This window comes from Ahaetulla prasina, chromosome 1 (assembly GCF_028640845.1).
Source record: "Ahaetulla prasina isolate Xishuangbanna chromosome 1, ASM2864084v1, whole genome shotgun sequence".
Lineage (NCBI taxonomy): Eukaryota > Metazoa > Chordata > Lepidosauria > Squamata > Colubridae > Ahaetulla > Ahaetulla prasina.
In genome coordinates, this window is record NC_080539.1 from 350,934,755 (window position 1) to 350,956,543 (window position 21,789).

Sequence of the window (21,789 nt, forward strand, 5' to 3'; positions counted from 1 at the left end):
AGTTTGTATATACCAATATCATGAATTATCAACAACCACAGATGAGTCCATGTACCAAGTGAAGCTAAAAACCCAATTAAAATATAATGGTGAACTTCCATCATTGCTCCCAGTATTTCTCTCAGATGACACTTCTTTAATAGCCAAAGATACAAAGGTTCTGCAAGCTATGATTACAAAAGTCAAGGAACACAGTGAAAAACTGGCATTAAAATTAAATACAAAGAAAACCGAAATAATGAGAACTGGCACAGCGGCCAGTCTTAGAAATGACAATGAAGAAATTGAAGTGGTGGGTAGCTTCTGCTTTTTAGGATCAACCATCGAAAATAAATATGCCACAGACTAGTGTTTGGTAAAACCACCATGAAGGCCTTGGAAAAGATATTCAAATACTGTCATACAATTGTACCTACAAAGATCAGATTACTGTAGGACAAACAATGGTATTCCTTGTGACACTTTATGGGAGCAGAAGTTGGACTTGGAAGAATCAGAATAAAAAGAGTATTGACTCTTGAAGTTTGATGTTGGAGAAGACTCCTGAAAAGAGCATAGACAGCCAAGAAAGCAAACTGATGGATCATGAAGCAAATTAATCCAGAGTTCTCATTCAAAACACAATTGACTAGGCTCAAATTATTCTACTTTGGGTATACTATGCAGACCTAGTTTTCTAGAAAAGGCTCTAATGATGGGGAAGGTGGAAGGGGAAAAAATGCTGACCACTAGCAAGAGGGATGAACTTAGCTATAGTAGCAACGGATGCATCATTTGAATATCTGAAGGAACAGGTTAAGAACAGATCATCATGAAGAAAATCTGTACGTTGTCACTAAAAAACCTGATTTGATAGAACATAACTGTAATATTTCATTTATTTGAATGTCTTCAGTAATACAGTCCTCTAATTCATTTTATTTGTGTTGCTTTAAGTTCTTGGCAAGATAAGCACTAAAAAGAAAATACGTAACAGGTATAAAAAATCCTTCAGGGCATGTTTATATTATCCGCGTGTAAATTATTTTGCTCTTTTTTGTTTAACTAAAGGCCAAGAAACAAACTATGTTACAAAGGTTTTTAATTTAAGTTTTGGGATTCTGATCGTTTAGCTTTTAAAAATTAACCAAAGGAAACTTAACAGTGAAGTCACCTGAACCTCACCAAAAAAAATCGAGCAATAAGCAGGAACACTATAGACCTAATAGCATACTTGTTCATTCTGGTACAACGCCCATCATTCTCCTGGATTATATAACCTATTCTTAAATTTCTTAAAACAATTCGTCCCCATGCATTAGCAAATGTTTCTTCAAACTTGGCTACTTTTAAGACAAGTGGACTTCAATTCCCAGAATTCCCCAGCCAGCTTGCATTCTGGGAGCTGAAGTCCACGACTTAAAAGTGCCCGAGTTTGAGGAACGTTGCATTCATATTTGGGACACAACGCACAAATAATTCACTGCTGATGTTTTTGCTCCCCGCATCTCTATCCTTTCTTGGGTTGGATTTCTTGAGTTTTTGCAAGAAAGGAGTTTGCTGGTTTTTATCCCCGGGCTGTAGTCATAGCTGATTTAAAAATTCTGTAAGGCCAATCCTGGCCCGAAACAAAAACTGCCCTAAGAACGGGAACACGCGTTAACAACCCTAGTTTTTTTTTAAAAAAATCTCGTTTCCTTCCTGTCCAAAGGCTTGCCTTCTTTTCTAACTGGCTTCTGATGTTGTCAGTCAAACCGCTTAACCAATCATTTTCGCCTTTTTCTCCCAGCGCATTAGTCCCGCTCACCAGCCGTGACATAAGCCCTTGAAATATAGTGATTGGCTACTGCCAACTCTCCCTCTAGTCCCGCAAGCGAGTCGCGCAGGCGCTCTTTCTTTCTCAAGTCTCCTTTAGCCGTTTGTTGGTGATATAGAAGCGCTCCTTGATTCGACGTCGACTCGGCTCGAAAGACTCTCGCCTAGAGAGCAACGCTATGTTCCGGCGGAAACTGTCGGCGCTCGACTATCACAACCCAACTGGGTTCAACTGCCGAGGTGAGGGAAGCCGTTACCAATAGGCCGCAATACGAACCCACCGTCTCATTCGTGGCTGATAGCTGCTGTTGGCATTTTGATACGCATGCGCGAAACCCCCCTTCGCTTTCTGGATAAGAATGGTTGGCGCTTTTTTTCCCCCGCCCCCGCCCCTAAAAGCTGCTTTCTCTCATGGTGTCCTCTAGGTATGTGCAACTGCAGTTCCCATCACTCTTAGTTAAACCAAGCTACGGGTATTAGTTCATATGAAGAACGGCTGTAGATTTTGACTCTGGCTAGTCTAAAGAAAAGAAGAATTAGCGGCGGCATGATAGCAGTATTTCAGTATTTGAGGAACTATCACAAAGAAGAGGTGGTCAAATTATTCTCCAAAGCAGGGGTCTCCAACCGTGGCCACTTTAAGCCTGGAGGACTTCAATTCTGGGAATTGAAGTCCTCCAGGCTTAAAGTGGCCACGGTTGGAGACCCCTGGGCAACACAATGCCTCTGCAGTTGATCCATGGCTATCTTTGTTGGCTCCCATGAATTAAATCATTCTTTTATTTTATTTTTTGCTCCTGGTCGTTTATTTCAGTTGGAGAACCCTGCTCCAAAGCACCTGAAGGCAGGACAAGAAGCAGTAGGTATATCAAGGAGAGAAGCAACCTAGAACTAAGGAGAAATTTCCTGACAGTGAGGACAATTTATCAATGGAACAGCTTACCTTCAGAAATCATGGTTGCTCCATCACTCGAGGGTTTTAAGAAGAGACTGGACAGTCACTTATCTGAGATTGTATAGGTTCTCCTGCTTGAACAGGGGGGTGGACTAGGAGACCTCCAAGGTCCCTTCCAACTTTATTCTATTCTATTATTATTCTTTGTAATCAGCCATATTTGGAGAGTACCGGCTTAAGAAACACTTTGTTCAGTGCTCACATTACCTACCATGAGTACAAACATTAGGTTCGTATGGAACATAAGCATTTGGTATCTTGCCAGGTTACTAGTCTGGTGGAGTTGAGTTTCCCAAAAGGAGGTTGAAATTAATTACTATAAACCCTGTAGTAGCCGCTCCTGAAGCTACAGTGAACCCTCAGGGGAGCAATTCCACACTTTTCCTGCAACTTATTTTGACTTCTTAGAGATCAAAAGAGAAGGAACTCACATTTGGGAACTTATGACATAGAAAACTGGAGCCAAAGTTGCTAAAGACTTCTCTTTGAACTGGTATCACAGGTAAAATAGAGGTGGGAGAGAGATTTGATTTTTTTCCCCTACTTAACTATGTTATGGTTATTTTAAAATGTAGAACAGGGGTGTTCAACCTTGGAAACCCCCAGAATTCTCCAGCCAGGTTACCAACACTGATTCAGTGTAACTTACCAACCTCCATCTTTAAAGAAAGCTATATAGAGATTGGATTCAAAATTGTAAGCTGCCCTATGAACAATAATATGATTATATTGCAAGAATAGAATGGAATGGAATTAGGAATTAGGAATGGAAATGGAAATAGAATTAGAATTCTTTATTGACCAAGAGTGATTGGACACACAAAGAATTTGTCTCTGGTGCATAAGCTCTCAGTGTACATACAAGCAATAAGTGATAAATCATAATCATAGTCATCATAAAAATACATTCATCATTTGTTTGCAGCCCACCACGCTGCAGTACTCCCCCATTGCCACCCCTCCAGGCCAGCTGGCAGAGTCAGATCTTCAGGCTCTTAGGGAAGGAAGAGGGTGGGGGCAGATCTCACCGGGGAGGGGTGGGCAAGAAGTTCCAAATGGCTGGAGCTATGGCAGAGAAGGATCTTCTGGACCCCGCCAGCCAGAGTTCCTTGACCGGCAGGATCTGCAGCATGCATCCTCTGCCAGCTTGGGGGAGTGGCTGTCCCATCAGGGTGAGATGGTTCTTCAAGTAGTCTAGATCCAAGTCATCCATGCAGAGCTTTATAAGTAATAACCAAGCCTTGAATTACACCCAATAGCAAATCAGCAGCCAGTGCAGCTCACAGAACAGCGAAAAACCTGTCCATGTCAAATTTAGTAGAATGTAATATAATCATACAACAAAAATTTTATAAGGACTTCTTTTAATTTAAGGAAAAGTATTTTTTAATGTGACTTGTATTAATTTGTTATTGTAGATGAAACAGAATTCAGAAACTTTATTGTTTGGCTTGAAGACCAGAAAATCCGACACTATAAAATAGAAGACAGGGGGAATTTAAGAAACATCCATAATGCCACAGAATGGTCAAAGTCTTTTGAAAAGGTAGTGTTATTTTTAAGTGCAATTTCTAAGCATGTGGATGGGATCTGTTTTAGTTACAACAGCACATTATATGCTAATTAATTTAGACTATTTAGGACTAGAGTTGATGAAAGCACAGAGAAGTAAAATTAAGGTATTTTCACTGGCTGTATTATTTTTTTGTACAAAGTTATAAAAGTTGGACATGCTAAATTGGTTTCTACAACTACATTGCCAGTTGCAATATAGGTCTGCAACATACTTTAAAAAACCTAAAACTAGAAACTTACCACTTTCTTAGTGATAAGAAAAACCTATTTGTCCTGATACTGGTAGAATAATCCAGATAATTACATACTATTTGCTCAATATGTGATGCATTATATTTTCTTTCAACAATTGGTTGTTGATTTTAAATTGGAATATTTTCGTATCATGTTAGCCTTATTGTTAATAGCCAAGGGAGTTGAGAATATTTTCATATTTGGGAACCATGCATGTTGTTTCTATAATCCAGCAGGAGTCCAGGAATCTTCTCTTAAGTAAATTAATAATGTTTGTGCCTTAGAATTAAAGAAAAGTTTTAATAGAGTAAATGATGTTAACATATTGTAAGTCAGAACCATTGTACATTACTTTCTAAAAGTCTTGAAAGAAAGAAACCTTCAATTTACATGCATCAGCTCGTCACAATTACAGTTTTCTGTGTTCATACACCTTTTTTGCTATAGGAAGATACTTAGTTTTGTAGTTTCACTTAACTTAAAGCTTTGTTTATGCTATAGGATAGATCAGTAAAAATTGTTTTCAGCATTAAGGCTAAAAAAGGTCAAATTACCGAAATCATAAGCTCTAAAGAAGAAACCCAGTTTATATTTTTCTGCCATCCAATATTTCCTTTTAATCAGTCTTGGAAGGAGACCACCAAAATAGTGGGTTTAAATTGTAAAAATCCATTGTGAAGTAAGAAATGTGTGAGAGAGACCAACTAAGAGTTCACTGTGCTAACAAGTAATTTGGAGTTAGAATTGGGAACAATTTTGGAGGCACAGCAATGGTAATAAAAATATTGTAGCAGAATTAGAATATAAACAACTGAAAGTTAAAAATAAGTATACTGCTTTGCTCCATGGAACTGTGAACATTTGGAACTGTGTTCAGGATCTTGTTACCCAATGAAGCACATAAGAAAACATTAGATGAAAGGAAAGAACTAGTCCTATTCATACAGCCATGCCCTTTTAATATTATGATTTTGGCATAAATAAGATCACAAGGAAGTGTTTTTCAAGCTATTTCATAATAGCTGGAAGTAGTCTTTATCTATCAGTAATATAGTGTAAGCCGCCCTGAGTCTTCCGAGAAGGGCGGGATATAAATGCAAATAAAAAAAAAATAGAAATAGCTGCTCTTGACACAAAAAGGGCTAAAATGTCTCAGATCAAGTATGACAGCAACAAGTTTGTTTTTTTTCTGGAAGATTCTTTAATGCTGAATTCATAATCCAGTGCCAGATATCTGTTAAGCTGTTCACCCAAGTAAAATCTATAGCTTTTAAGATTTGTTAATTGAAATGTTTGATTTAAAATTGCTTTTTTTAACAGTACCTTAAAGATGTGAATTGTCCTTTCACTATACAAGAACGGCAAGAAGCCATTGATTGGCTTTTGGGATTGGCAGTTAGGCTTGAGTATGGAGACAATGGTATGCTGGACTTTTTAATCTTCTCTTGCCTAAAATGTGATAGATTATTCTTTACGTTAAAATTGCGTTCATATTTTTTAGAAGGAGATTTGCAGTTATACTTCAATTATTTTTTTTATTTACACATGCTATAATTTTAAGTACCTTAAAAACTAGAAGCATGTATAATTAACATACATAGTAGGAAAATCTTTATTTACCTGGTTAATTCAAAGTTTGACTCCAGTATGACTTAACTGACATCTGAATGGAGCTGCTTTACTTCAAAGCATTAACCCAGGGTTGTCAGACTGGCAGCCTGTGGGCCGGATGCACAGGCCATGCCCACTCCAGCTCTGCAAAGGGGGAAAACATCACAAAACGTGCTTTTCCATCTGGGCAACTTAAAGATGTATATTGAAGTTCACACATTTTAAAGTTGCTCATACTGGAAAACAGGCATTTTGGAAAACCTGATCTGCCATTTGGCTGCAGAAAGGTTGAATTGAGGAATGCTTAATCCTGCCTCACTCATTTCTCTGCAGCTGTTTCCCCATCAGCTCTCTCCCCCACCCCCGCCATGGGCAGAGGACAGACAGCTAAGTAATCAACTGTAAAAGATAGATTAACAATTTCACTTCAAACCTATTACTTTTTTACTTCAAACAACTTATCTACCAGTCCACCAATTTGCAATTATTTTGCAGATTCTGTGAACCAGTTTTCTATTAAAGCTACAGCCTTTGATTTTTTCTGAATTTGGACTGCTTTTTTAGTCTTCATTGTTTTTTTTAAAAAAGGTTATTTGCTGTCACTGAACATGATAATAGATGCTACTTAGAATTCATTATTAGTAGCAATTCACAAGCATCTACAGTGAAATTTTTGAACAATGTAGACAGCTGCTGCTGTTATGCACATGCTGTTCTTGGGAATTAGAAGAATAGTATAAGGCTTATTTCCTTTGCTTTCTTTAATTTTGAGTTTGTTCTTTGTATCGTGACCTATAGTTGTGCATTCAGTGAACTGACTTTTCTTTTAACAGCTGACAAATATAAGGACCCTACACCAGAAGGGGCTAAAAATGCAGATAATGCAGCCAAAAATACAGAACCTCTGATAAACTTGGATGGTGAGTAAAGATGTGGCTTAATTTTTTTCTCAGTCTGAAATGTGCATCAAAAAAAAATCAACCTCTACCTATGTTTTTTTACAGTGAATAATCCTGATTTTAAAGCTGGCGTGATGGCTTTGGCAAATCTTCTTCAGATCCAACGTCATGATGACTATTTGGTTATGCTTAAGGTTAGCTTATTAATGAGTTATTCCACTAGCTCTCATTTAAATTCTTCTTTAAAAATGATTTGTGTAAACTTGCTGAATGTTCCCGTCTCCATCGCTTTTAGTATTTATTTGACACCCATGAAAAATTTGAGGTGGACAACGTAGCATAAAAAAGAGACTCGTAAGCCGATTGTCTAGATCTGTGATGGCGAACCTATGGCACACGTGCCACATGTGGCACATGAGCTCAGCTCCAGTGCACATGCACGCACTGGCCAGCTGATTTTCGGGCCTTCTGGGCCCACCAGAAGTAGGGAAACAGGCTGTTTCCTGCCTCCGGAGGGGCTTGGGGTGGTAGGGAAGGCCCGTTTTTTGCTTTCCCCAGCCTCCAGAGGCTTTCTAGGAGTCTGAGGAGGGTGAAAACAGCCTTCCCCACCCCTCCGGAGGCCAAAAATGGCCTGTTTGCCAACTTACGGTGGAACTGGAAGGCCCACTTTTTGCACTCCTCAGGCTCTAGAGCAGGGATGTCCAAACTTGGCCCCTTGAAGAGTGGTGGACTTCAACTCCCAGAATTCTCCAACTAGCAACTTGCTTAAATTTATAGCTCATGCTGGCTGGGGAATTCTGGGAGTTGAAGTCCACCACTCTTCAAAGGGCCAAGTTTGGACACCCCTGCTCTAGAGCCTCTAGGAGTCTGGGGAGAGTGAAAACAGCCTCCCCCACTCTACCCCCGGTGGCCCTCCAGAAGCCAAAAATGGTCCATTTGCCAACTTCTGGCCTCCTAGGGGGTGGGGAAGGCCGTTTTCACCCTCCCCAGACTCCTAGAGAGGCTCTGGAGCCTGCGGAGAGCAAAAAACGGGCCACCTATCCCTGCCTCCTGAAACGGGCCAAAAATGGGATGCATGGAGGCCAAAAATGGGCGCAGAGACTGAAAATGGGGCGCACAGAAGCGGCGATGGCAGTAGCAATCCCTGCAGCCTGGAATAGCTGATGGGGGTATTCCAGGAGGCCGATCCAACCGCCAATCAGCTGCTCGTGCTAAATCATCTGTGCTGAAGCTTATCAGGCTGTTTGCTGTAAGGAAGCAAATTGGCAGAGGCCGAAGTGTGGGGGCCGTCGGGTGGGCTGGGCTTCAGCAACATTCGCTCTAAGATACACGGACATTTCCACCTACTTTTTTTTTTGGGGGGGGGAAGTGCGTCTTACACACAGAAAAAAATGGTATGACACTGGACTTAACCCACACATAAGATCCAAGGTGCATTTCTATATGAAGTCTTATCGAACATTAAATGTTGTGTTACAGTAAAAAAAACAATACCCCAAACAGAGAGCTGGAATCAAATGTGAATATTAACATTGCTGACTCAGTTTCCACTTCATCTTAATACCATATTTCTGCTTCTTCCATACCACTCTCTGTTGAATTCTAGTTCATAAACTGCTTAAAGTTAGAAATGATGGTGTTTTCCTATGTAAAATGCTCTATAGCAATATGTATGATTGCAGTGCTGTATAATTCGTTGCGTGTGTCACTAGCATTTATAAGCACACAAGTACATCTACTTTTTTCCTATTTCTCAGGCAATTCGGATTTTGGTTCAAGAACGCTTAAGTCAGGATGCTGTTGCAAAAGCAAATCAGTCAAAAGAGGTATTTTGTATTTTAAATGCAAGAAATTACGGTTTATTTTATATCTTTAAGCGGGATGGTTATAAATCCTAAGACTGTATAAAGCTTTGGATGTTTTAAATGTTTTGATTCAGCAAAGGTTTAAACAAAGCATCCTTTCAAAATTTTTCAAAATGCACTTTCCCCTTCCTCATTCAACCGCAAAGCAAATCACGTCTCTTCTGCATGCAAGGTAACGTCGTATCTCCTCAAGGTAAAGAATAGCTGCCTTATACTAGCCCCTACTGATTTTTTTTTACAAGGATCAGTATAAATTGAAAACAGCAACAGTCCACACAAGCATATAGGAAAGCTACGGAATAAAATACTTTTGCAGAGGTAGCCTCGGCATTTGCTTAAACCCAAGTCTCCTTGTTTTAGAGCAGGGGTCTCCAACCTGTGGGCCATGGCTTAATCGCCACTGGGCTGCCGGTGGCCGGCTGGTGCGTGCATGTCTGCATGCATGCACGGCCCCTCTTGTGTGAGCCTCATTATGGGAGCTCATGGCCCCTCACGCAAGCCTTGTTGCAGGTGCTCACGTGAACCTCATTACAGGTGGTCGTGGCCCCCTGACTTGAGCCCGGTTGCGGCCAGTCACAGCCCCGTGCACAAAGGCATCACCATGAATGTCACAGGTGCACATCCACACGTGCACCTGCGCCTTCCACAAAGTCATTCCCGCTTTCCCCCCTCCTGGTAGCCAACTCTGTTTTAGAGAACGTCTAATAAAAGATCCTTGAGTCTGGGTACATCTGAAATAATCTGTTTTAGCCATTCAAACATTTGCTTAAGTGTATAAAAGATATAATCCTACAAACACTTAGCTACACTGTGATAACCAAACACAAGCATTTCCTAAATAAAGTATTCAGAAGCCTAGTAAGAGTTGAGATTTGTATTCATTAGTGGAGAATGAGAAGCTTCTCAAAATTGAAGTAGAGAGATCAGAAGGAGCCATATTTTTTTGTTTTCTCAATCTGAGAGCAACTGCTAGTGTAATAACAGAACATTAGATAATTTGATGTTAAACCCTTCCGGTCTGTGTACTTAACATCTTTTGAATGTTTCCCTTTAGCAACTTGTTGTGTTTAAGGATAACTCCAGAGTGATTCTCCTGCCCTTCTCTTAAGGATATTAGACAAATATTCCTCCTGGATCATAATAGCAACCAGCATTATAAACTTGAATCGCCAAGTTAGCCAACAGGAATTTTATTTGCCGAGTAAATGGAATTTGGTTTTAATAAGGAATGTGTGAGTTTATTGTTTGTAATGCATAATTAAATGTTACTTCGTAAATTTTTACCTTATTTTTTTGTCTGTTTAGCTTGTAGTCATCATTACTTTCATCATTACCATTTCAGTGACAAACTACAATGAATTCTCAGTAGACTCCTGTTTAGATAGATTTTAAATCTGGTCCGTAGATTTTTACAAAGTACAAAAAGAAGTGTCTAGCTGGAAAAAAAAAATCTGTTTTGATACCCAAAGACCAGGTTATAGGAAGATCATTTGGGCCATTGATCCACATGGATAATTTTATATGTTCATTTAATTGATGAAAGCAAATTATTTATGAGACAGCTTTTTTGTGGAACAATTTTTTAAAAATTTCTATGTATTTTATTTTGAATTTCTTAACATCTGACGCTGTCCTGCCCACAGTAAGTAGTTGGTATTGTTCAACTAACGTTTTTGCAGGTGGACAGGAAAATCCATACACTTGATGATCCAGGCACTTTGTAATTAGGAATGTTCTTTTGAAAGACACAATTTAAGCACAGCAAATTACCTTCGGTCTAGATAATTACTGCAAAATCAGTAGGACGTGCCAGATTCAAATTATACAAAGTAATTTGTTTTCCACTTATGCATAACATTTTGTTTCAGTGATGAGTTTCCTGTCTCTTTCTTTAAGGGTTTGCCTGTCACCTTAGATAAACATATTCTTGGCTTTGACACTGGAGGTAAGTGATCCTCTCCTTGCTTTCTCTCAAACCTTCTTCCTCAGGCCTTCCAGCCTGATCCCATTTACCATTTCATTTGTTCAGAACAATCCCTTCTTTTCTTCAATATTGTGCTTCTTTAGCAGGATGAGTTCCTTATGTGCAAAGGAAAATAGGTTTTATTTTTAGGAAAATGTGCACATTTGCCAGCAAGATTAAGGAATATTTATTATGTCAGAAACTATACCACATTTGCCTTTCAGTTTACTGCGAACTATGAATTTATTCTAATAACTAATATGCCATAATTTAGTCTGGCACTTCCCCATGAATTTTCATCATAATTATACTTCACTGATGGGGAAGTGATGGCTCAGCGATTAAAGATGCTGAGCTTGTCAGCTGGCAACCAGGTTCAAGACCCAACATGACGGGGTGAGTTCCCGTTCTTGCGCCAACTCCTGCCCACCTAGCAATTTGAAAGAAGCAAATGTGAGTAGATAAACAGGTACCACTTTGGTGGGAAGATAACAGCATTCCATGCGCCTTGGCAGAATCATATAGTCATGTTGGCCACATGACCATGGAACTGGTCTCTGACCATACCGGCTCCCTCAGCTAAGAATTAAATGAGAATCACCCCCTAGAAGTAGACATGACTGGACAGGGGAAACTTTACCTTTTATACTTTACTGAGTATTGCCAGTAGGGATAAAATCAAGTAAAAACAACATTAAAGAGGAATTAAAATGTTCAACGAAAGAGATTCGTTTTCAAGGTCTTTTTAAACACAAAGTTAATTCTCAATTTATTAGAAACAGCATTTCAAAGAATTGGGTAACAATTAAAGAAGCTTAAGGCAGCTGTAGGCAAACTGTAGTGACCTAATATATGTGTCATCACCTTAAAATTAGGGACATTTCATATCCCCATGGCAGGGGTGGAAAATCTATGTGTTCTATGTAATCTTCAAGTCTTGGGGGGGGGGTGTAGTATTTTTTTTGCTCCCCCATGACCTGACAGCATCAAAAATTCTCGAAACTGCTGAATAATAGTAGCAAAATTAAACATATTTCACAGGGTAGAAATTTAAAGTAAATTAAGACACAATAGGTTTGAAACATCTATAAAAGGATGCTTATTACAAAGGGTTATGGAGGAATTGATTGAGGTCCATATTTTAGACCCACCACTTAAACGAGTTTTGAACTGAGCTCTGTTTGCCTTTTCTTAACCTTCCTCTCCAGATGCTGTCCTCAATGAAGCTGCTCAGATCCTCCGACTATTGCATATAGAAGAGCTCCGTGAGTTACAGACCAAAATAAATGAAGCCATCGTAGCCGTTCAAGCGATTATTGCGGATCCAAAAACTGATCATAGACTTGGCAAAGTCGGGAGATGAACAAAATTAAAAAAGCTTTTGGCTCTCCTGTTGCTGGCATGCAGTTAAGGGACTCCTCCAGACCTAGCATGCAATTCCGAAAGGATACCATTCCCATGTTTGGAAAGAAACCAGGGCAATTGCCAGCATGTCCACTAAATATTTTTCTTTGCATAAATAAAGCTTGGATTACACCTCCTGTAATGGGAGGTTGTCAAGTACTGCAGTGGCCATTTTCTCATCTTTTGAGTTCAGATGTTCATAAGACATTGCACATGGATAGAGTTTGTTTCTATGTGCTTTTTGGAGCAAGGGGGAGATTGGTTTTTTTGTGTGTGTTTTCTTTTTCTTTTTTTTTAGTTAACCAGATTGCAGTACAGTTCCTATCCTATGGATCTGAAGTGTTTTACCGGCACCTTCTCAGTTCAGTGGTTTACGATTAGGAAAAGTGTTCGTGGCAGATTGTCAAATACAAAACTCAAGTTAGCCTCATAAAAAATTCAGCCTTTTTATTGAATTCATGGAATAGCCTATAAAACATTAGCAGTTACCGTCAGATATTAACACACACGCAAACACACTTTTCTCTCATGCAGTCCCAGAATACGAAGAGTGGAAGTTAAATCTGGAACATTTCAGCACTTACTTAAATCTTAAAAAGTCATGCACCAAGTCAGAAGCAACAAGAGGTGGCAGAACATTAAATTTTCTAAAATACTTTTAGCAATTTTGCATGGCTCCTAAGAACAGGCAAAGATACTCATTTTTTTTCCATTCTGCTTCATATAGTGTTTCCAGAAGTCATTCTAGACTGTTCCCTATTTGAGCTAAGATGGTTTATCCCCCCACCCCATTCCACTTTTAAAGTTTTTTCCCCCAGTAAAATAGTGATGGAGTAAGGCTATATTTATATGGTCATATTTCTTTTACAATGTTGCTCCAATCACCAGAAGAATATATATCCCTGTCATAGCACCATTTCTTTTTGGCAATATATAAAATTGTTTTCATTGTGAAAAAAAATACAGTAGTAAAGATTTGAGGTATAACTTAAAAATACTAGATAATTTTCTTCTAAGTTAAACCACTTAATTCCCTCCAGTACATATTAACGGTCCCGATACAGCCGGAGGGGACTTTTGCATGATGTGCAATAATGATAGGAAGTGGAACTCTTCTTCCAGCTGCCTTAGTGGAATTTATTTCCTCTCCTTTCATCCACTTAATAGCTTATTTTCTTCCTGCAAAAATAAATAAAAATAAAAGTGATTCCATAAGGGCTGCTAACAATGATGGATCACAATATGCGACCAATAACCAATAGTGCAGGTTTGCCATTTCCTATTTTAGTGATGGCTAATTTTTTCCAGACCAAGTGCCCAAAGCATGAGTGTGTGTGCCCAAGCCCCCAAAATGCAATGTGTGCGCCCCCCCATACGTGCCCTGCCCCCGTGCATGTGTGCAGCCCTCCTGAATGTGCCCCACACCTGCCCGGGGGCCCCACATGCACGCACAACCGTGCGCATGTACGGCAGAGACCCAAAGACCAGCTGGCTGGTGGAAGGCATACATGCATGTGTAGAACTGGGGCAATGGCTCATGTGCCCACTTCTGGCATGCGTGCCATAGGTTCGCCATCGGGATCCTATTTGATCCATGAGCTTCCTTGTGCAGAGACTGCAAAACAACTGTTGGGGTCTATAGGCACCAGCATTTCAACAAGGCTAGAAGGAAACAATTTGCTAGACTGGCTCTGAGAAGCAGCAGCAACAAGTGGCAAAAGAAGCCCAGGGACTCCATGAATGATTAAAAAAACTACAGATAGTCGACTTAACCACCATTCATTTAATGACCAAAATGTGTTGAAAATCGTGTTTAAAATTCGAATGCTTGGCAACTGGTTCGTATTTATGGCATTTATGGGGTCATGTGATCACCTTTTGTGACCTGACAAGCAAAATCAACAAGGAAGCCAGATTCACTTAACCATTTTACTAACTTTACCGCAGAGATTCATTTAACCTCTGTGGCAATAAAGGTTATAAAATGGGGCAGAATTGACTTAACGACTGTCTCGCATTGCAATAAAAATTTTGAGTTCAATTGCGGTTGTAGGTTGAGGACTACCTGTATTCTTTCTCAGCTGCTGTGTCCCGCTTGGAGCGGGTCAGGACTGGCATAAAATCAGAAGAAAAATAGCAAGCCTTGTGTTCTAATCCATCTTTTGTCTTTTCCTGAAACCTGTCAGGTGAATTGGAGACTTAAGAGATTCAGAATAAGCGGGCCTCCTATAAAATAACCAGAGCACTAAAACAGCTTTTTGACATGTATCTATGAATGTTCTCCTTTTGCTATGATTGTGTTAAATGTTTAAACAGTTCCAGGAGGAGAGGTTTGTTTTCACCGATTTAACTGACAGACATAAAACACTCAGACTTCCACCCTTTTCAACTGTATAGGTGCCATCTTCTCCATTACAATGCAATCCTGGCCAGCCAGGGATCACAGGAATTAGAACATCCTACACATGACTGTTTAGGAGGCTATTTTACTCCAATGCCTTCTAGACTGCAGGGAGGGAAGGCCTATTACCAAGGCAACTAAGACATGGGTTTCGTATTCTGCTATGTTAGCTCAAACCATTGCAGATCAGCAAGATAAATGCAGGGTTGTTTCCTATAATGCTAATGGTCCTGATGCACTCTTGAAAAGAAATTCCATGAGCAAAGGTGAGGGACTATTTCTCCTGCTCCCTCCACCCTCCTCCCCCTAAATCCTGCCCCAACATTTATGGTTAATTCCTAATTTTTACCTCCTGGACAGTATGGATGAACTACGGTTATTCCATAGAGATGTGTCCGCTGATCTGGAAGATACTCGCCCGTAAAAGCACCATTTTCTTTGTTCACAGCTATAACACCATCCCTGTTGAGAGAAATTGAATGGCACATGAGGTTTGTGTCAAAGCTAAGCAGAGTCAGCCCTGTTTAATATTTGCAGAGGACAGCATCAGGGATTCCAAGGGCAGGAGTCCAGTTTGGAAAGTTGGGGGAAAAAACCTAGATGAAAGCGAATAAAGCATATTGTCAAGAAAGCTACATTCCCTATCAGGTCACCAGGAAATCAATTTCATTTGAGGGAGGGTTTTTTTTTCTTTTTACCTGAATTGTAGTAAAGAAATGTGGCAGTTGCCCAAATCAGAACAAGTGGACTGAATCCAAAATCTAAATTAATTTTTTGTGGATTATTAGATACTCTTAATTCTGAGGGACACAGTAATAAATGCAACAGTGTACACTATCTTCCAACTTTGCCCCATAAGCAGAATTCTAATATAGAAAGTATGAAGGGGTATAATTGACATATGGTTATAATTTTATGAGGTTTCTTTTTCTCATAGAGCCAATAAGCAAACGCATGAGGTAATTTGTTCCAACCACTTCGTCCTCTATATTTTGTAGGTTTCTTGCCCCCCCAACCTGTATGATACCCGGGACCAGCTTCAGGGAAAACAAATTTTTTCACAGACCGGCAATGATAAGGGGGATGGTTTCATGCACTACCTATATTCCACACATGCACAGATGAAGCTTCGCTCACTTGTGTGGCCTGGTTCCTAACAGGCCACAGACCAGTACCAGTCTGCGAACCAGGGGTTAGGATCCCTGCCTGATAGATGAGATGAGATGAGATGAGATGAGATGAGATGAGATGGTAGGTAGGTAGGTAGGTAGGTAGGTAGGTAGGTAGGTAGGTAGGTAGGTAGATAGATAGATAGATAGATAGATAGATAGATAGATAGATAGATAGATAGATAGATAGATAGATAGATAGATAGGGTAGATATACATTATATTATATTTGTTTTTACATTCATCATAAAATAGAAATATGAGGGACAGAAAGCCAATTGTTTCGATCACCCCACCCTTACCACCAAATTGAAATCTCTCTTTCCACAAAAAAAGGGAGCAAAGCCAAAATCCTAACCTACAATTTTGCAAATTTCTTCAGTAGGGTTTCCTCAATTCTCTTTGTCATGGCAGGACTACATTTTAAGGAACTGCTCCCCAAGTATTTTCTATATATGTTTTCTGGGGAAAGCCAAATGCAATTTTTCTACTCTGAATATATTGCCCTCATAAGAAAGCTATCACACATTTATTTAATGGAGTGGATTCTAGATTTGTTATTTAAGTCAAACCTTTACACTTTGAGAAGATCATACCTTCTCCAATCTGTATGATAGAAGTGATTGACATAGCCAACGATGCTGAAGGGATAGTTGAGGTTATTCTGAATGACCCGCCTTCCTGTTCCATTGGGTGATACACACTCCAGCTTCTTGGTTCCTTTTCAAACAAAGAGACTTAGATCAGGAATCGAATTCTGTCTCAGTGTCTTTCTTGCTCAAATGGATAATTGCATCATCTTGATTATAGAATTCGATTTATTATGTGTGATGTTGTTGTTGAGGAATCTCCAGAATGTCAAAAGACGTATCCCTATGGCTGAGGTCATTTGATCCAGTTTTGGGTACTGATGGCTGAACAATCTGATTAGATTGAGGGTTGCCATGGTCATCAATATCATCCTTTTCTAGAAGATGTGCTAGAAAGCCACCCTCTTCTCAAACAGAATGCTCATTCCTATATTAAAACTGATGATGGCAGTATCCATTGTATTGCCAGCCCTTTGCATGTTATATATTAATATTATGGTCTAGGAATCCCAGGAAGGCTTCTGAGGTTCTATTGCTTCAATTAGAAAGACATCATGGTGGGCAAAGGCTTTCTGGTACTTTTGGCAAGCACTGCATATTGATCAAAACAGTTTGATCTTTTCTGCTTTTCAGAGAAAAGTATAACCACTTTTACACTTATATAGGCAGATTCTTATCTGTTTTAATTAAGATTTGCATCTAAGCAGCAACAGTATGATTGCTAATCATGGGTACACATTCCAGCACAGATCTGATTTTGAAGCTATTCCAAGTTATATAAACATAGATTGACAAACCTTTGATTCCAATTCAAAGTATTGAAAATAATAGCAGAATAATGTTGATACTCCTTTCAATTTCTGATGCCAATATAGAGGGAAGCGGAGCTTTTCAGTCACAACATTATATGTGGGTTCACACAACCACATTACACGAAGGTAAAATAAGTGATTACATTATGTATCAGGATATAGGATCCCAGCCATTGATTTACAAAGTTCTGTACCGTTGGATTAAACCGACATACAGTTGTTTGGTCTTACAGTTGAATAAACATATTCATTTTGATAATACAGATTTAGAACATCCTATTTCAGCTCAACTGGAAGTTAATATTTTTAAAAAGCAAAGTGTAAATTTGGGTTCTTCAATCTAACTACAGGATGATGGTGGTGATTATAGTTCTACAAAATAGGAAATGTGAATAGCTCTGTGCATATGAATTTATGTTAATCTTTAAAATGCCTTGGGTAAAAATGGAACAAGTGAGATGCAATTGTTTTGACTAGGGATGTCCAAAGAAATTTTCCATTTAGCGTTTCACACATGCACACTCCCTCTAGTGTTTGATCTCTAGTCCACTTTTTATTCAGCTTCGTTCTCCTGTATTAGGCAAAGGGCTCCTTTGCATTTTGTCTTCCTGAAGAACACAAGTCCTTCACTCCGAAAACAAGGGAAGATGCTTACAAAGCCCATAAGAGGAAAGCCCTCCAAAGCCCCTTTTTGTCTGAACACTGGAGAAGACAAGGTTAAAGGGCCAGGCACTGCAAAAGAAGAGCCTGGGCCCTTGGGCTCATGTCTGATTCAAAATATGGTCCACCATTTCCATACAGCCATTGATTAGCCTTCAATGGGATTTTTTTTTACTAAAAGTGGGATACTTTATGCAGAAATCCCATTCCTTTCTCCCAAGAAAATCCATGTTACCTGCATCTGCCCAACAAATCAGTTTTGAAAAATGATCAAAGGTCAACCCATTCGGCAGCCCAATGTCTTGGTTGACCAAAATCCGTCTGTTTTCTCCAGTCACTGTTGATGTCTCAATTTTGGGAGCTTCACGATTCCAGTCTGTCCAATAAAGATTCCTAAAAGGCAACCAAGATTGGCCATGCTTTAAAAACAGTTAAGCAAAAGGAGAAGAGAGAAAAATCATGTGGAATCTGACAACTACATGCCTCGTCCCAAGAAAACGTCTCATGTTTAGAGATAGATAATTCACAAAACTTGTCCTAGGCTACCATTTTGACTTACATGACACATCACTAGCCAGTATCCACAAGAAAAAGTAGTTTTGCAGGAATAATTAGGAATTTCACATCAGTTGCTTTGGGTTTGGTTTTAATTGTTTGTATTACTTAAAGAAAGCAACCTTCCCTAACCCAGTTTTTTCCAGGAGGGATGGACTGTAGATCATGTATCCATGCAATTGAAGGGAGACTACTTTAGGATGATTTTGTCACTTCTACAGCAATATTGTTTATGTTTGTCAATGGCTCTAAATACAAGATGAGTGGGAGAATGGAATGGAATTGTTAAAAAACAAACGTTTAATGATGTTCCCACCCTGCTATTTATATCATCTGAGAACTTAATGTACTGCATTAGCATAATAGACAATTCTCAGTTTCAATCTTTCATCTCAGCCCCCCCCCCTTTTAGATGAAATGCTAATCATGCTTGTCTATTTTAAGAACCTATGCTCATTATGAAATCATCCATAATCCTAAGGCAAATTAATTTGTTTGATGTTTCGTACAACGAATAAACTGGCCACTATTCAATCCAGCAAATTTGGACAATTTTCAACCGGTCATTGGAAATATTGCTACAAGGGCGGTCGGCTTCCAGTTCTAGAGGGTCTTGGAAGAAACAGATTACTTGAACCCTTTTCAGTTGGAATTCAAGCAAAGGTACTGTACCAAGTCAGCACTGATCACACACACACACATGCCTTATGCACGGTCACTCACGCTCTGGTCACTTCTCGTTTGGATTATTGCAATGCTCTCTACATGGGGCTGCCCTTGAAGTGCACCCGGAGGCTGCAGCTAGTCCAGAATGCAGCTGCGCGAGTAGTAACAGGAGCCACTCATTGCTCCCACGTAACACCACTCCTGCGCAGTCTGCACTGGCTTCCTGTGGTCTTTCGGGTGCGCTTTAAGATTTTGGTTACCACCTTTAAAGCGCTCCATGGCTTAGGACCCGGGTACTTACGGGACCGCCTGCTGTTACCTCATGCCTCCCACCGACCCGTACGCTCACACAGAGAGGGTCTACTCAGGGTGCCGTCCGCCAAACAATGTCGGCTGGCAGCCCCCAGGGGCAGGGCCTTCTCTGTTGGAGCTCCTACGCTCTGGAACGAACTTCCCCCTGGCTTACGCCAAGTGCCTGACCTTCGGACCTTTCGCCGTGAGCTGAAAACACACTTATTTATTCAAGCAGGACTGGCTTAGCAGTTTTTTAAATTTTAATTGGGTTTTTTATTATTTTAGGGTTTTAAATTTTAAATTTTTAATTGTCGGCCACTTTTGTAATATGCTCTGTTTTAAATTTTTTGTTTTAATTGTATATATGTTGGGTTTTTATCTTTTGGCTGTACACCACCCTGAGTCCTTCGGGAGAAGGGCAGTATAAAAATCTAATAAAATAAATAAATAAATAAATAAATAAATAAATAAATAAATAAATAAATAAATAAGGATGATCCTGGGTGCAACTAGGTCCACCCTGACCTTCCTTGATCTCTCTCTGGTTTTTGATACTATCAAACATCATATCCTTCTGAAGGAATCGACTTTCTTTCAGGGATGGTTCTATTCAGCATAGAGGGAAGAATGGTTTAGTCCTAGGCCACTCTTTGCTGGGTGCTGCGGAACTCTATTCTTTCCCATTCTTCTTTTAACATCTACATCAGGGGTGTCAAACTGGCGGCCCGTGAACCAGATGGATGCGTCACGTGCAGCCCACACCCACCCCAGCTCTGTGTAGGGAAAAAACATTGTGAAACGTCACGTGATAGCAACGTGACACTGCAAGTTTGACACCCATGATCTACATGAAGCCACTGGCTGAGATCATCTTATCAGTACACGGTGAAGAAGTATCATCATTACATGACTGTGATTCATGAGGTATTTTTTTAATAGTTTCTGGCATTTTTTGCTAGTTTCTGGCAAAAATATCATTTCAATGCATAGATTCACTTAACAATCTGTTGCATTTGCTTAATGACTGCCACCTTCATGTACCAGAGGCAAAAAAAATTGTCAGAAAAATACTTCCAGTCTCATGGATGCCTCAACTTACAACAGTAGTGACTTATGGCCAGATTTCTGTCCTTACAGCAGTTGTAAGTCAAGGACTACCTGTAATGCCAACTAAGTTCAGTTGATCCAAGATAGATATGCAGATAAATGTATATAAACTTCTTTTTTGCTTTGTTTTGTCTTTTCCTTCTTTGCCCAAAGCTGACATACAATCAAGACAGGTCGAGCCACTTACCCATGGATGGGATCCACTGCAATGGCACGGGGGTTGACAAGGTCACTGGCAAAAAGCACTCGCCGTTCTGTGCCATCCAGCTTGGCGCTCTCCACTTTGTCCAAGCCACTGTCTGTCCAAAACATGGTTCTTCGGAGATGGTCAATGGCAAGACCCTCTGGGCTAATCAGCCCTAAAGGAGGGGAAACAAGCAAAGCATTTACTGAATTTTAGGAACGCTAAATCATTGGGCTTCTTTAAATAAATTATTCAATAAATACATTATTTTGGCACCAGCTGTCATACAATTTATAGATTTTTCTGTTCAGTGTGGTGTTTAATGCTCCTCACTCTTCACAGATCACTGACTGTGGCTGCCAGTATGTGAGTGTATTGGATCTGTATTTTCTCAAACCTATCCTATGTGTAACATCAATAAATGCCTAAATCAGTGTTGTGTGCTATTTAGGATGCTGGATTAGGACCAGAAAGACTCACATACAAGGCCAACCTTAGTCATGGAAACTCAAAACACCTCTCTCCATGCCTCCTTTTGGCTGTGTTCCTACAGCATGCTTCATCTATTCACTCATGAAAAAACTAAGGAAGGTTAAAATTAACCTCAAGGTTAAATTGAGCAGGCAGTTCATATGCAGTTGCTGGGTCTTCATCCCGATTACCTGTATGTGAACACAGTGATTATCTGTGATAATGATTCATACAGAATTTACAGAACAACAGAGTAGCTCTTCTAGTCCAACTCCTTGCTCAAGCAGGAGACATTCTGGATAAATGGCTGTCCAATCTCTTCTTAAAAACCTCCAATGATGGAGCACCCATAACTTTTGGAGGCAAGTCATTCAACTGATTAATTGTTCTCATTGACAGGAAATTTCTCCTTGAACTTTAAGTTGGATCTCTCTTTGACAGGCTTCCATCCATAACTTCTTGCCCTGCCCTCGGGTGCTTTGGAAAATAGGTGACCCCGCCTCCTCTCTGTGACAGTTGTTGGAAAACTGCTATCACGTCACCCCTAGTCCTTCTTTTCCTTAAGACTAGACATGCCTAA

At 39.8% G+C, this 21,789-nt stretch overlaps 2 protein-coding genes across 3 annotated transcripts in view; one reads left to right on the forward strand and one right to left on the reverse strand.

Annotated features, from left to right (window-relative positions):
• Positions 1-1,860: 1,860 nt before the first annotated feature.
• RTRAF (RNA transcription, translation and transport factor) lies at positions 1,861-12,459 on the forward strand. Its single transcript, XM_058163064.1, has 8 exons — positions 1,861-2,034; positions 4,168-4,295; positions 5,879-5,978; positions 7,003-7,089; positions 7,174-7,262; positions 8,826-8,894; positions 10,830-10,878; positions 12,105-12,459. Exons 1-8 carry the CDS (start codon positions 1,974-1,976, stop codon positions 12,257-12,259), a joined length of 738 nt encoding a protein of 245 aa, XP_058019047.1. The 5' UTR covers positions 1,861-1,973; the 3' UTR covers positions 12,260-12,459.
• Positions 12,460-12,576: 117 nt separating this feature from the next.
• Positions 12,577-21,789, reverse strand: part of NID2 (nidogen 2) — a 91,271-nt gene continuing 82,058 nt past the window's right edge. For both annotated transcript variants that reach the window (XM_058163062.1, XM_058163061.1), the window contains 5 exons: positions 20,742-20,913; positions 18,168-18,325; positions 16,467-16,590; positions 15,051-15,163; positions 12,577-13,479 (listed from right to left, as the gene is read on the reverse strand). In XM_058163062.1, coding sequence (XP_058019045.1) covers positions 13,469-13,479; positions 15,051-15,163; positions 16,467-16,590; positions 18,168-18,325; positions 20,742-20,913 — 578 coding nt within the window. In that variant the 3' untranslated portion in view covers positions 12,577-13,468. The remainder of the gene's footprint in view (positions 13,480-15,050; positions 15,164-16,466; positions 16,591-18,167; positions 18,326-20,741; positions 20,914-21,789) is intronic.

What these genes read in the sequence shown, in the direction of transcription:
- RTRAF (XM_058163064.1), top strand. Translation starts at nt 1,974, where the DNA reads ATGTTCCGGCGGAAACTGTCGGCGCTCGACTATCACAACCCAACTGGG. An exon ending in GCTTGAGTATGGAGACAATG is followed by an intron (nt 5,979 to 7,002) that starts GTATGCTGGACT and finishes TTCTTTTAACAG; the next exon opens with CTGACAAATATAAGGACCCT. An exon ending in ACTATTTGGTTATGCTTAAG is followed by an intron (nt 7,263 to 8,825) that starts GTTAGCTTATTA and finishes CCTATTTCTCAG; the next exon opens with GCAATTCGGATTTTGGTTCA.